The following is a 14,117-nucleotide window of genomic DNA, read 5'->3' on the forward strand; positions in this document are numbered from 1 at the left end:
TTTAACTATTTTAGAGGAAAAAAAAAAATCATATCACTGTCAGGGAAACAGGGGCCTTAAATTGATACAGAACTCTGTAGGTCACGCAAAACAGAAAAACTCCTGGAGTTGTTGGGAGGAAGTAATGCCTTTGGTATTACACTTTCCTACCTGAAGCAGAAGTCCCTGTAAATGGAAAGTGTCTTACAAGATCTATTTCACTTCAAGGTAATTGTTGACATTAAGGGAGGTATCTGCTCTGGCTCTGACAGTGACTCCTCTGTGTTGTCCTCAGCAGAGACCATAAAACACATTCTTTTCCCAGGGAAGTGGCAAGAATATCTACATGGGTGATTTCACCAGCAACTTTTGTTGGCAAATCACTCCATGTTGACAGCCTCTCCCTGTGGTGAGAATTATGTCCAAAACTGTTAACTCAGGGTACTCAAAGTCCCCATTTCCAATCCAAGATTAGCTCATTACAGCTCACTATGAGCTTCTGAAGACACCGATTTTTAATATTCTTGCTTTTGGTGCCATACAGTGATGGGAATAAAAAGGCCTGAGCTTCCCTTCCTTTCCCCTGTTTAGCTCTGTTTGGGAATATCACTGACATCTCTGCAGCCAAATAAAATATTAGTAATTTCCTGCAGCCGAACTTTCTCGATATTAGTTGATGGTTAGCTACAGTACCAACAAAACAGACAAAACAAATTACCAAAATCACTTGACTTTTATTCTTGGACATATTTTCTTTAAAATTTTGTTGTGACTGACTTCCTGATGCTCCCTGTTAAAGCAATACAATGCTTGTTCTAGGGCAACTGTAAGGTTTGCAATGCACTCACCTGTTTTCCATACATAGAGCATCTACATCGATGATACGGTTTTCATGCCCTCCTAAGACATGGTTAAGTTCTTGGTTTAGTCTGTCAGACTTGTCTTGGTAAAAAGAGCGTTCCTCTTTCACATCCTGTAATTCATCCAGTGCAGCCTGAAAATCGTATCTGAGAGTCTCGATCTGAGAAGGAAGGAGAGCTGTATGACTATTTTGAAGTTTAAACAAAAGATTACATAGTGACCAAACTGAAAACAGCAACAAACACCGCATGTCTGAACAGGATTGATTTCGGACAGTCAAAGCTCAGAACCCCTGGCATTTTTACTCTATTTTGGTATTATTTCATTAATTTGAAGTTAAGTAACTTCAGCAGTTAGATGTGTTTTACAAAATTTCTAGAAAACAACTTGGGGAAGAGTGTCTGGAAAACTGCCTGGCGGAAAAGCACCTGGGGGTGTTGGTCGACAGCTGGCTGAATATGAGCCAGCAGTGTGCCCAGGTGGCCAAGAGGGCCAACAGCATCCTGGCCTGTATCAGGAATAGTGTGGCCGGCAGGAGCAGGGAAGCGATCATCCCCCTGTACTCAGCACTGCTGACGCTGTGTACTCGAGTACTGTGTCCAGTTTTGGGCCCCTCACTACAAGACAGACATTAAGAATCTGGACTGAGTCCAGAGAAGGGCAACGAAGCTGGTGAGGGGTCTGGAGAACAAGTCTTATGAGGAGCAGCTGAGGGAGCTGGGGTTGTTTAGTCTGGAGAAAAGGAGGCTGAGGGGAGACCTTATCACTCTCTACAATTACCTGAAAGGAGGCTGCAGAGAGGCGAGGGTCAGTCTCTTCTCTCAACTAGCAAGCAACAGGACAAGAGGAAATGGCCTCAAGTTACGCGGGGGGAGGTTTAGATTGTATATTAGGAAAACTTCTTCACCAAAAGGGTTATTAAACATTGGAACAGGCTGTCCAGGCAAGTGGTGGAATCGCCATCCCTGGAGGTATTTAAAAGATGTGTAGATGTGGTGTTTAGGGACATAGTTCAGTGGTGGTTTTCGCAGTGTTAGGTTGATAACTGAACTCGATGATCTTAAAGGTCCCTTCCAACCTAGATGATCCTATGATTCTAAAACTTTAACAGCAAAAGAAATCTTAATCCATACTATGATTCTTCTACAACCATATTAAGATGGTTTTAGCATACAATTTCTAGGACTCCAAGAATGAACTCAACTGAATAAGAATTTGGCAAATTTGGAGGATGAAGAAGTAGTCTGTAAGGGGGAATTTATACTAATTATGGACTTTCAGCAATGAAGTTCCACAGAATAGGAAGAAGAACTGAGAAAAGTACAAAATAAGCCAGCGTGTGGTTGACAGGGGGAGCTTTGCTATTAAGCAAAAGGGTGAAGGGGTCCAGTACGAAAGATACTCAGGGACAAAGAGCTTCAAACTTCCAAGGAGAGGCAATGGAGAGTGTGAGGAAAACATGCAATGAGTTGAGAAATCTCCACTGGCACCTCAGAAAACACTGATAAGCCAGGAAGGACAACAGAAGACTGTCTGAAAAGAGGCCAAGTGATGAATAGAGAGAGTGCGAGCTTGGGAACAGAGATACCAGAGAGGATCATGTTTAAGAAGACCAAGTGCAGTCAACAGTTCTTCTGGTAAGCTAAAGTAGCACTGCACTTGAGTGAAGACTGAAAACAAAGAAATACACACCTGCTTATGGATCACAGAATGGCTCATTCAGGGTGGAACTGACATTGGTAGGAATACGTGTGGGAACAACAGGGAACACAAACCCCTCAGATTGTCCAGAAAGCTATGTATTGGTATTAGGGAAAGAGTGTGATGAACTGGATGCTGCATGGTACATAGGATTAATACAGACTTGAAGGAAGGAAAAGAAGCCTGATGCAAGAATTTTTCAGAAGAGAGGAAGAAACAGCTAAGAGGTGGTAGTAAGGGGAGACTAACAACACTTTTACAGAAAATTTGATTCAGACGGTATCTTTGTAAGATGCATCAGGTGCCACGTATTGTGTTGAATACTTGTAACAAGCTTTCGCTAAGGAGTCTCTTTCATTGACATTCATTGACAATATTCAATTGTCACAAGTTGTTGCTTCACATTATAAAAAGAGGAGAATCAATAATCTAGAGAAGGAATTCCTGAGATTAGGAAACTCACTCTAACCAAGTATGCATGTTTAAGTTAGTGCTCAATAAGAACTATTTCAGTAAAAGTCCCAACTCCTTCACCACTATTTGCAACGTTAATCAATCAGCTACCAGCCCTCCAAACACAACAGAAGCAGTCATTTACTTGCTACTGCACTAACTCTGTAACACATGCTCATTTAATTATTACTTGTTCTCGAGCCTTCTCCAGTTGTTGAACAAGGTCCTCCCGTTCATGTGCTGCAAAGTGGCGAGTCCCAACTTCATCATCTCCAAGTCTTTGCTTTGCTATTGTCATTCGAAGGAGCTGCAATTACAAAAAAAGATGCGGTAAGCAAGAGAACACAGGCTGTAGCATTAGACTACATCTGTATTAGAAAGAGTAAAGCTGTCACAGAGTCCAGTCTCTTCCAGGCCAAACAGATGGTACTACTTAAACTAGAGGAAGTTTTCTGAGCTGAGGGCTCAATCCTGTCCTTAGTGAAAAATTCCAGTCGAACACTCAAAGCATCAGCAGGAGCTGAATTAGAACTTGCAACAACAGTCACCAGAGTATATAAATGATGACAGACCAAGTAAACACAGACACGTGGTCAATGATTTTTAGGAGTGACAGGAACAAATTCCAGTCAGAATAAAACCAGAGAATTCCCAGAAAGCCATTTTCATATATAAATCTTAAAATTCTCTGCAGCAGAGAACTCTCCCTAGTTAAGACTAAAAAGGCACTAAGTGGCTTGCGCAGCTTCATTTTACTGCTACCACTTAAAATCCCACTGCGCTACATCAGTGCAGAATTTGCATTAACAGCTGCTAATACATTTCCTTGTGCATTATTTTTTCATCTACTCACAAAAGTTAATTCATGTTAAAAAAAAAAAATGCAAATGGGCCAACAACAAAAAGACTTGGCCAAAATGCTTGAACAGGTAATGAACTCACGAGCTTTGCAACTGCTGAAAACAGTCTGACTTGAATTAATACACAGTTATGTTCAATAACCGAAGGAAAAAGCAACTACCTTTCAAGAATCATGGAGTATTAAAATAACAGTCTGTAAGGCATTCAGCATTTACAGTTGTTTACACTGAGCACAACTAGGCAGAAGTGTTGCCTCCCCATGGCCTCATTTGCAGTAGCTCCACAGAGACCAGAGAAACGCACCACAATAACCAGCCTGACTTTCCCCATATCTTTGACTGCACCAAGGAATTAATGTACATCATTATATTGCAGAGTTAGGGGAAAAAAAAAAAAAATCATCAATCTTCTGAAGTAGAAGATTGTACATTAAAATCTATCTTTGGTATTTATGGGTTGCCAGTCACCATAGCTGCAATGTGCCAATTAAAATCCTGCTGATGCAAGACAGACTACCAAAATCATCCTCCCCACTTATTTCAGCTCCAGTTCAGTGCAAGTCACTGAAGCTAGTACAACGTGTTCTGATAAGCAGTTCACTTGTTCAGGGGAAGCTGTGCCCCCCAAAGTAACTGGTTTTGGCAAACTACATTTCCCTATCCCCACAGGGAAAGTACAAACCACTGCACAGTTAGTAAGGCTGAATGGATCCTAGGAGATATAATTCCTATTAATTTCTTTATCTATACAAATGAATCAGAAAAGCAACTAGCAAATCCCAGAATGGCTTCATAGCTATAGGACTGAGTTTTTTTTTTTAAATGCTAAAAGGCTGATGAACAAAAGGCATGGTAATGTGATTTAATTCAGTTAGATTAATTGAACTTCTCAAATCTCTCGCTAGTGAGAAAGGCAGGAAGAAACAAATGTAATAACATTCTGAGGACTCAATTTTGTTCAGAAAAACTGGAAATGGGAAGGGGAATCACTCTTTCCCAACATCTTCAATGCCTGCAGCAGAGCACAACTTCGGTGTAACGCTCGGCCCCAGGCTGGGAACTGGATCAGAGCTGTGACTCACACACTATGATCAACCCTCCTCTAGCCCGGGAGGGGGTGAGGCATACGATGCAATTACAACTACAAGCAATTATTACTTGCAAGGTCAAACAGTCTGCCAATAAATGGAGAACTCTTTATTTACTATTAATTTTGAAGCCAAAAAAAAAGTATGAAGTCTTATGAAAAGAATGCTTCAGAAATCCAAATTCAGACAGTAAAAGTGGCTTTATAAACATACATAAAATAAAGTAAAATACCAATCCATAAAACGACAGAGTGCTTCTTCCCTTCTTCCAGACAGTTGGCCAATCAGAGAGTTGACAGGGCAGAACAGGCCAAGTCCTTTAATTCTGCATCGGGAATGTCTTATGAGGCAGCACCACCTGCTATAAAAATCTTCCCTGAAAATGCTGTGACCCAAAGAGACACTAAGTGTTATGCCAGAGGGTTAAAGGTTTATTTCATATATTAGTGCTTTGTTATAAACTTTATACACCTGCCCTCTGGCTGCCGTATTTTTATTTCTGTCATTCAGAAACCACTGAGGAAAGGACCGCTCAACTTCATTTTGCAGCTAGAGAATAAGTTAACGCTACCCCTCAGGATTCTGTGAACAGCATCCACAGCAGGGTGGGTTAAAATTAACGGCACCTTACCAGAGATAGCGCCTGTTTGTCAAGGACCCATAGATTGTTAACCAAAACAATCCACTGCTGCAAGCCACTAGTCTTTATTATTTTAATATCACACCTTCTTCTTAATCAGTGTCAGCTAAAATAATTATCCATAAAGTAGCAACTCTGTAGCAGCCCCACAATGCCCCAAACAGGCTTCACTGCAAGACGTGCTGTGCAGGCTGGGACTCCACAGACAATGCCCATGCCAAAGTTGTGCATTCCTGATTATCGATAAAACATGCAGAAGGAAAATGGAAACAACACAAGCAGTAAATTCTTCACAGAAGACAGACACCATCATGTTTAGCCACTGCCACTGACAGCAATTGTCTTCACCACGTTGTCTACAAAAAAAAAATCTTAAAAAGTGGACCAGAACTATGCAAATTTGCAACCTTAAGTCCCAATTCTGCCAAAGCATACACACCACATTTAACATTTTGCACTGTTGCTGCATGAATGATTGTCTGCCTTATAGTAATGAACTGTCAGTAATACCGCAGCCATTGTTTTCCGTGTGTCTTCTTCTTGCTCAGCACTGCCCTCAACAGCTCACAAAACCATTTCTTTGTGTGGGTAGGAATTCAAGTGAAGGCAACTGAGTCATCTAGTCTTCCAGAAGCCTCCAGTTTCTCTTATGCTTTCCATTTTCACCCTTTTACAAGAGAGAATTAGATTTCCTAACTACCTTCTTCTCAGTTTCAGTAATTGTTCTCCAAGCATTGCTGCCAGAATGTTAGGAAGGAAAAAGATTTACAAATAACTATCATAAACAGAATAGTTTTCATGTGTCAGAGCTGATAAGAGATTGCGATCAATCATAAAAATAAATAGTCTTAGATATCTGTTTCTGGAGCGCTGCAGTCTAACTATTACTGTATTTCTCAAACTGCAGCAACAAATCCTTCCAGAGACTGCCTGAAGAAGTTTTATTATTTGTGCCAACAAAATTCTAGCTGAAATTAAAGGAAAAAATTAGTCCAGTTAAACCAAATGCAAGTAATTTGTTATTGCCTAACTGGTGACGTACTTAACATGATTTCAACAACAAGTAAAATGTCACCAGTTTAAGGGCTTCTTGCTAATCCAAGTGACCGTATGCTTCTAGTAGCAAACATTAAAGCGGTGAAAAACAAGCCAAGCCATCAAAACATTTCTTTATCAATAGAGCTAATGTGTGATATTTAAAGAGGTTTTTTTTTTTCTTTTTTAGTCCTACAAAGCTCTTGCCACTCAGTGACAAAGCCTGCATGAGTCACCCCTGCTCAGACACAGGCAGAATTGTTCATCCATAAGCAGCTTCACTTGCTGCAAAAGCAGCTGTTTGTTCATCTCTTGCCAGAAGTAAGGTTGACGTAGACCAGCTGGGCAGGATGCCCTCCCTCACTTTGGAAAAAGCAGAGAGAAGAATGCAGGGGAAAAATGTAAGAACAAGCAAATTATTAAAGTTCTTTGTTTTTGTATATACCATGCATTATCTGGACTCCACTGCCTGAAGTAACCCAGCTGCCGGTACAGGAGAACTGATGCGCAGAGCAGAATGGCTTCGGGAAGAAGCCTAGAATTTTATCACTGAAGCTAGGAGGGAGCAAAATCTGACACAGGAGGAGAGTGTTAAATCCCTCAGAGAGATGGCAATGCTTTTTTAGGCACTTCAGAAACCAGCAACCTGACTCTAAAATAAGCTCTATTTCTCATTTACTAGGAAAGTGAAGAATGTGTTCCAAAAATGAAAAACCTAGTCTAAATTAATCCCTGTCTGATGCAGTTCTTTCCTCCCCCTCTTTATTTAGTGATGCACTATTTTGCACCTTTTGGAGAGGGGCATGGTGGGCAGAATAACCCTTTTTGTATTTTTCCATTCGTTATGAGAAGCATGAATTTAAACTCGCGCTGAGAATACAGATGTCACAAAGATGACCAGCTAATATCAAGTTAACACGCAACGGCAAATCTAAACAAAGTCAGTTCAAGCACAAAGAAGTAGCCTGTGTTACCAAGATCATATAGTTGTAAGGAATTAGAATAGGTACATGACCTTGGTATTTGAATAGGTTGTAGTTTTACTGCCTTTGTGTTCTGCTTGTACTGACAAACCCTCGTTATCTGTTCAAGAGTGGCTTGGGAGAGGCTGCATGGCGTAATATTGGTACTGAAGAACTGCACAGCACTGTCTTCTACACTGTAATATAGTTCAAACAATAACATGCAAAATGAAAAGAAACACTGGGAAAGCTGGTCTTTGAAGACTTGAGCGAGTTACACTGAATGCTATGCATACTACAAATTCAGGTCTCACTTGACCCTTTCCCAGCTCCCGGCACACCTTCAAGGAAGTCCTTTGTGATAAACTATGAATAAAACTGCATTATCACAATATACTTATGTTTAAAATAAAATAAATAAAATGAACTTAAATAGAAAGAAGAAAACCACCTGAATAATTAAAAGTTGCATCATTTTTAATCAGATTTTTAAATCCCGTAACTTTAAAACTGTAGTTAAGGGAGGGAAGTTATCATTCATTATTTCTTTCATTTTTTACTTCGTTAACCACCTCGATTCTCAAATTCAACTTCTCACTAGTTTGATCTCTGAATGTACTTTTGCATACAGCTCCAGCTGTGAATGTTACACACATTTGGCTTGAGTTTAAATATTTCAATTAACAGAGACAACAGGAGTTTGATTAATACCAAATGGCAGATTTTGAGCAATGTTCCATATAACTTGCTAAATTTAGCAATAAAATAAATTGGTTATGTAAGGGTAATGGGACGAGGGCTTAATATTTGTGATCAACCACTCCATATTTTTGAAGGGGAAAATTATGCCTCTCCTGGTTTTACCATCTACTAAAATTTTGCATTTTCATTGCAAAAAAAATGAAAATTATCACATGATGAAGACATGTATCTGTACTTATTTCTAAGAGGAAATACCACTAATAAAATACATTTAAAAAAAAAAAGAAACTAAGTCTGAGATTATTAAAGCAAGGCTAGGTGCAAAATATGTAGTTACGGAAAACAGAGCAAAAGCAGCATTAAAAAATGTATAATAAGCTGCACTTACTGGTATCTTTTACAAGCTTCTTTTGTTCTACTGTTTTGAGCATTTATTGTAATCAAAGTATTCTAGAAGTTCTGTAACTCATTGTTTTATTTGTTTTCCTAAGAAGTAAATGCAAAACTTCAGTCCAGTTTACACATTCCATGTCACTTACTGATAACAAAAGTTTATAATACCTTATTGTCCCCTTGTACTTCTCCCAGTCTCTGTTGAAGCTCTCTAATCTCTTCTCCAAGATGCTTATTTCGATCTTGAGCCTCACTCAGTAGTTGGGCAAGATTTGCCTAGAAAAGGAGTAAATATCAATCAGAAATTAGTGCCTATGGAGAGAAGTGTAGGTGGTGATGAAAAGAAACCCTAGACTTACTCCTTATCAACAAAGAATCTTTAGTTTTATTGTTGTTGGTACCGAGACTTCATGCTTCATTCATAGAATCATAGAATCTTCATGGTTGGAAAGGACCTTTGAGATCATCGAGTCCAGCCATACACACACAACCCCCCTCCCCTTCATTAGAGAGATAACAAAAAAAAAGTCACCAGGGTTCCTTTATCTTTAATAGTAGGAAATAAAGACAGCATGTGTGGATTAGGGAAGAACAACTGACATCATCTACCTGGACTTGTGCAAAGCATTTGACACTGTCCCGCATGACATCCTTGTCTCTATATTGGCGAGACATGGATTTGACGGATGGACTACTTGGTGGATAAGGAATTGGCTGCATGACCTCACTCAAAGAGTTGCAGTCAATGGCTCCATGACCAAGTGGCAACCATTGATGAGTAGCATCCCTCAGGGGTCGGTATTTGGATCGGTACTGTTTATCATCTTTGTCGGAGACATGGACAGTGGGATTGAGTGCACCCTCAGCAAGTTTGCTGACGACATCAAGCTGTGTGGTGCAGTCGACACGCTGGAGGGAAGGGATGCTATCCAGAGGGACCCAGACAGGCTTGAGATGTGGACCCATGCCAACCTCCTGAAGGCCAAGTGCAAGGTCCTGCACGTGGGTCAGGGCAATCCCAAGCACAAATACAGGCTTGGCAGAGAATGGACTGACAGCAGCCCTGAGGAGAAGGGCTTGGGGGTGTTGGTCGATGGGAAGCTCAACATGAGTTGGCAATGTGCACTTGCAGCCCAGAAGGCCAATCGCATCCTGGGCTGCATCAAAAGAAGCGTGGCCAGCAGGTCGAGGGAGGTGATTCTGCCCCTCTGCTCTGCTCTGGTGAGACCCCACCTGGCGTACTGCATCCAGCTCTGGAGCCCCCAGCATAAGAAGGACATGGACCTGCTGGAGCGAGTCCAGAAAAGGGCCACGAAGATGATCAGAGGGCTGGAGCACCTCTCTTATGAAGACAGGCTGAGAGACTTGGGCTCGTTCAGCCTGAAGAAGAGAAAGATCCAGGGAGACCTAATAGCAGCCTTACAGTACTTAAAGGGGGCCTACAGGAAAGGTGGGGAGGGACTCTTTATCAGAGAGAGTAGTGATAGGACAAGGAGGAATGGTTTTAAACTGGAAGAGGGTAGATTTAGATTAGATATTAGGAAGAAATTCTTTACTGTGAGAGTGGTGAGACACTGCATCATGTTGCCCAGGGAAGCTGTGAATGCCCCATCCCTGGAAGTGTTCAAGGCCAGGCTGGATGGGGCTTTGAGCAGCCTGGTCTGGTGGGAGGTGTCCCTGCCCATGGCAGGGGGTTGGAACTAGATGATCTTTAAGGTCCCTTCCAATTCTAACCATTCTATGATTCTATGTGTGCATAGACACTCACAGAACAGCACACAAACCCCAAACAAGACAAGGCGAGAACATCTGCACTAGTTCTGGTATCTTGGCTGGTGGGAAGAGCAAAATGCAGAGCACTTTGACAATATTTATACAAAGTTGCCAAAATACTAGTTTTAAACTTCCATATAATAGGACAAAAGGCACAGCTGATAAATGATTATGATACAATTATATTACCTAATAGCGTTTAGAGCAGATTCCTAGCCAGTAATGAGGATGCCAGCCGGAGTCCCTGCCCCTATACAGAGCTGAACCATAGATATCTAGTAGCATAAAACTTCAAACTTGACCTGACTTGCGTTGTTAGCAAGTACATAGACTTCTAGAAAAACAGAGGTGAAAGCTAACACCCACCCCACCCCCAAATAATCCAGGTCAAAAGTTATCATTCCCATTAACCTACTAAGTTAGCAGGGCGAGCAGTCTGGTCTATAATTTTTATAACTAAATTCCATAAGCTTGACCACTAACCAAAAAATAATGCCATCTCTTCCTTCCCTATCTATGATATCTGAAAATAGGTAAATACTACAGATAAATTTATTTTTACCCTAAAAATATCTCATGAATACACAAACATTGACCCAGCACAGGAAAAGCCTACCAATGAGATCTCTTTTCTAAGAGAGTTACAATCACAGTGGATAACGTGCAGCCTTTCGAGACATTGGCTATGGACAGCTAGGTGTGTCATCCATTGCCATAAATCTGAAGAGTATAAAAAGAAATGAAAAAAGAATTTTCAGATCTTCTAAGCATGACTTGGTAAAGCCTCCTGAGCCAGTATACCTTGGATACCCTTGCACACGCTCCCTGGGTTTGAGGCCAATGCATCAACTGACTGTTCCTAGTTCTCTCTTGGTATTTTAGGTTTAGCTTTAATTTCCCTACTTGCCGTGCTTCTCTTTGAACTCCCCCACTTCTCTATCTTGGAATTTCTCTCTTTTTCAGTCCTGCTCTTTCACCCAGTCATTCTCACTACCACCTGACAGTCTCATAGGATATTTTTGTGAGTTTTATCTTTAAAACTCATACACTATCAAATCAACAAGGTGTCTGATAGCCATTCCTGCAATCTTTTCCCTTGCTTACTAACTACTGCTATTTTCACATGTCCTGTTTTATATTTAAGAGAACTATTAACTCAAATATATTAACATGAATATTAACATGAACATAGCTATACATGCATCTGACCATTTGGAGGATTAGACTATTAAACTACTACACTATAATCAACTGGAACTTCTGTACGCTACTATATGAAGAAGCCGGGTCCAAATTCCACTTGGGTTAAAATAGCAATAGCTTCAAACTTTTAAATGGGAAAAATAACTCGAGAAACTGATATACCCTACTTGATGAACAACAAGCCTAATTCACTGCTGCAGCTTCTGTACTTCTGGTACTCTGAGATCAAAGGTTCAGATGAAAGTAAGGTAAGTTTCCCACAGTTTTAGAAGAGATTAAAGCATTTTTTTAAACTACTGATAAACCTGAAGACTGCAAATAAATAATTTGGGGAAAGAGCGTAATAGCAAAAAAAATGTAAATAGCCAATTATAGGGCCAAAATAAAGCTATCTCCAGTTTTATTTTCAAGTCAGCAACCATTCAAGCAACACAAAATGTTCCTCAAGTATGCTTTGGTAGAATGATTTTTTTTTCTATATGTTAAAGAACTATGTAATAGTCAATCATATATTGAATGAATCAAGGAGCTTCAGAACACATTCAATGGTTTTGAGGGGTACTTCTTAATGGCTGTTTAGAAGAAAGAAAACAAAGAACGCATGTTTGCAGAAAACTATTTAAACTGAAGCATCTGTGGCTACTGCTCAGATGCAATTTGTTTTGTTTTGTTTTTTAAGAAAGCTGACTTTCAATAAAGGCCATTCAACCACCAGACCCAGTTAGTTAAAATGAACGTGATTTGCACAAACCTCTCTGAAACACTTCTATTTATAAAGTCCCTTTTTATGAGGAATTCAAACAACTCATAACGCTGCAATAGCACATGTAATTTCAACACCTCGGAAGAACTCAATCTCACTAATCAGTGTTTACAGACACAACACCAGGATTCTAGCAGTCTGTAGTTAAAACCCAGATCCCAGTAACTGCAGGAAAGGCATTACCATGCCTATACTAAATCTTCCTGCTCAGATTTATTTCTTTTAAAACCATTTCTCTGGGATTGCAATTCTATGCTGAATTTTATTTGTCAGTCATATAAATGACAACGTGACAAAAACCTTTATACCCAAGACAGGGATTTTGGAAAAAACTTGAAATGAAGAATTTTAGACACCAAAATAAAACAGCCTCGTTTAAGCATGCTAAGAGCATTACAATGAGCTAAGTATAGACTTGCTCCTTAATGCAAAGCTTCTATTATACTTCTGTTAAACTAAAACAACCAAGCTATGTCACAGAAGTAGTCTCCAGCAATTATTCATTTCCCTGGCTTAGAGGTTCCATACAATGTATAATTTAGATTGTTCCGAGTTTTAAAGGTTTTGGCAAGATCTCATTAAAACTCTCGGTTAAATGTGGATAGAAGGAGAAATATTTGATTTTCAAAAGTGCTCTACTGGGCTTAAGGAGAGCCAGCCAAGAGGATACACTGAACAACACCTGAACTTGGTGCCATTTCTTTGGCATATATAAGAAAACATAGCATATGTTTGAAAGACGATAAAACTAACAATGGAGGACTGGCTTCGTGAACCTGTAAGCATGTATTTTTTTTCAGGAAAGGGGAGAAATCTATGCAAGGAGAAAGGCAGTTCATTTTTCCACCTGGCAAATTCTTTTCAATATTCATAGAACAAACACAGAATTAACTTAGAAATTCAAGACTGGTTACTTCAGCAGACAATAATGCTCATATCATTTACCTGTGCAACAGAGAACAACTCTGAAAATTAGCCAAATTCAGCTTCTCTAGACTCAACTTCTTCAACAGTTTCTTTTGATTCTAGGTGAAGCCTTAAAAAAACTCCTGTAACTGCCAGAGACTTCTTTCACTCACCCTATTCAAAACTAACTACGAAGTACTGATGAAGAAAGATTTCTGAGCCATGGGTAATGGAGAGAAAGATGCAGAGGTCTATACCGTTCTGCTGCCTCATCTTGTCTTGCCTCTGCAACAACCAACAGCAGTGGAAACTGTTTGTTTCTCCTAGCCTCTCTCGATGCAACTGTTTGTAATACTGAATAACAGATAGTGCTTTATTCAACTCTCCGATTAACTGCCCCGTACCAGACAATCTTTCTAGAGGTCTACCCACCTCTGTCAACATTCAGTTTCCAGAAGGTATTCTTGAGCTTTTGTAGCATGACAAGCTATTTGTTTTACATCCATCTGTCGCGGGAAGCTTGCATGTATTATAGAACTATAGAATATCTAAAGTTGGAAGGGACCCATAAGTATCAGCGAGGACAACTCCCTGCTCCTCGCAGACCTACCTAAAACTAAACCATATGACTAAGGGCATCGTCCAGATGCTCCTTGAACTCTGGCAGACTTGGTGCCGTGACCACTTCCCTGGGGAGCCTGTTCCAGTGACCAACCACCTCTCAGGGAAGTATGCTCAAGCGCAGTCCAAACCCCCATTGCGGTACTAGACATAAGAAACTGTCCCCATATTCCTTTC

General features: G+C 40.2%; 1 protein-coding gene across 4 annotated transcripts in view; it reads right to left on the reverse strand.

Moving 5' to 3' along the window:
• The window catches only part of CCDC149 (coiled-coil domain containing 149), a 55,159-nt gene that overhangs the window by 23,753 nt on the left and 17,289 nt on the right, over window positions 1-14,117 (reverse strand). For all 4 annotated transcript variants that reach the window (XM_063336120.1, XM_063336119.1, XM_063336118.1 and 1 more), the window contains exons 4-6: window positions 8,843-8,950; window positions 3,185-3,301; window positions 828-1,000 (exon numbers count right to left, since the gene is read on the reverse strand). In XM_063336120.1, coding sequence (XP_063192190.1) covers window positions 828-1,000; window positions 3,185-3,301; window positions 8,843-8,950 — 398 coding nt within the window. The remainder of the gene's footprint in view (window positions 1-827; window positions 1,001-3,184; window positions 3,302-8,842; window positions 8,951-14,117) is intronic.

This window comes from Chroicocephalus ridibundus, chromosome 5, assembly GCF_963924245.1.
Source record: "Chroicocephalus ridibundus chromosome 5, bChrRid1.1, whole genome shotgun sequence".
Taxonomy (NCBI): Eukaryota; Metazoa; Chordata; class Aves; order Charadriiformes; family Laridae; genus Chroicocephalus; species Chroicocephalus ridibundus.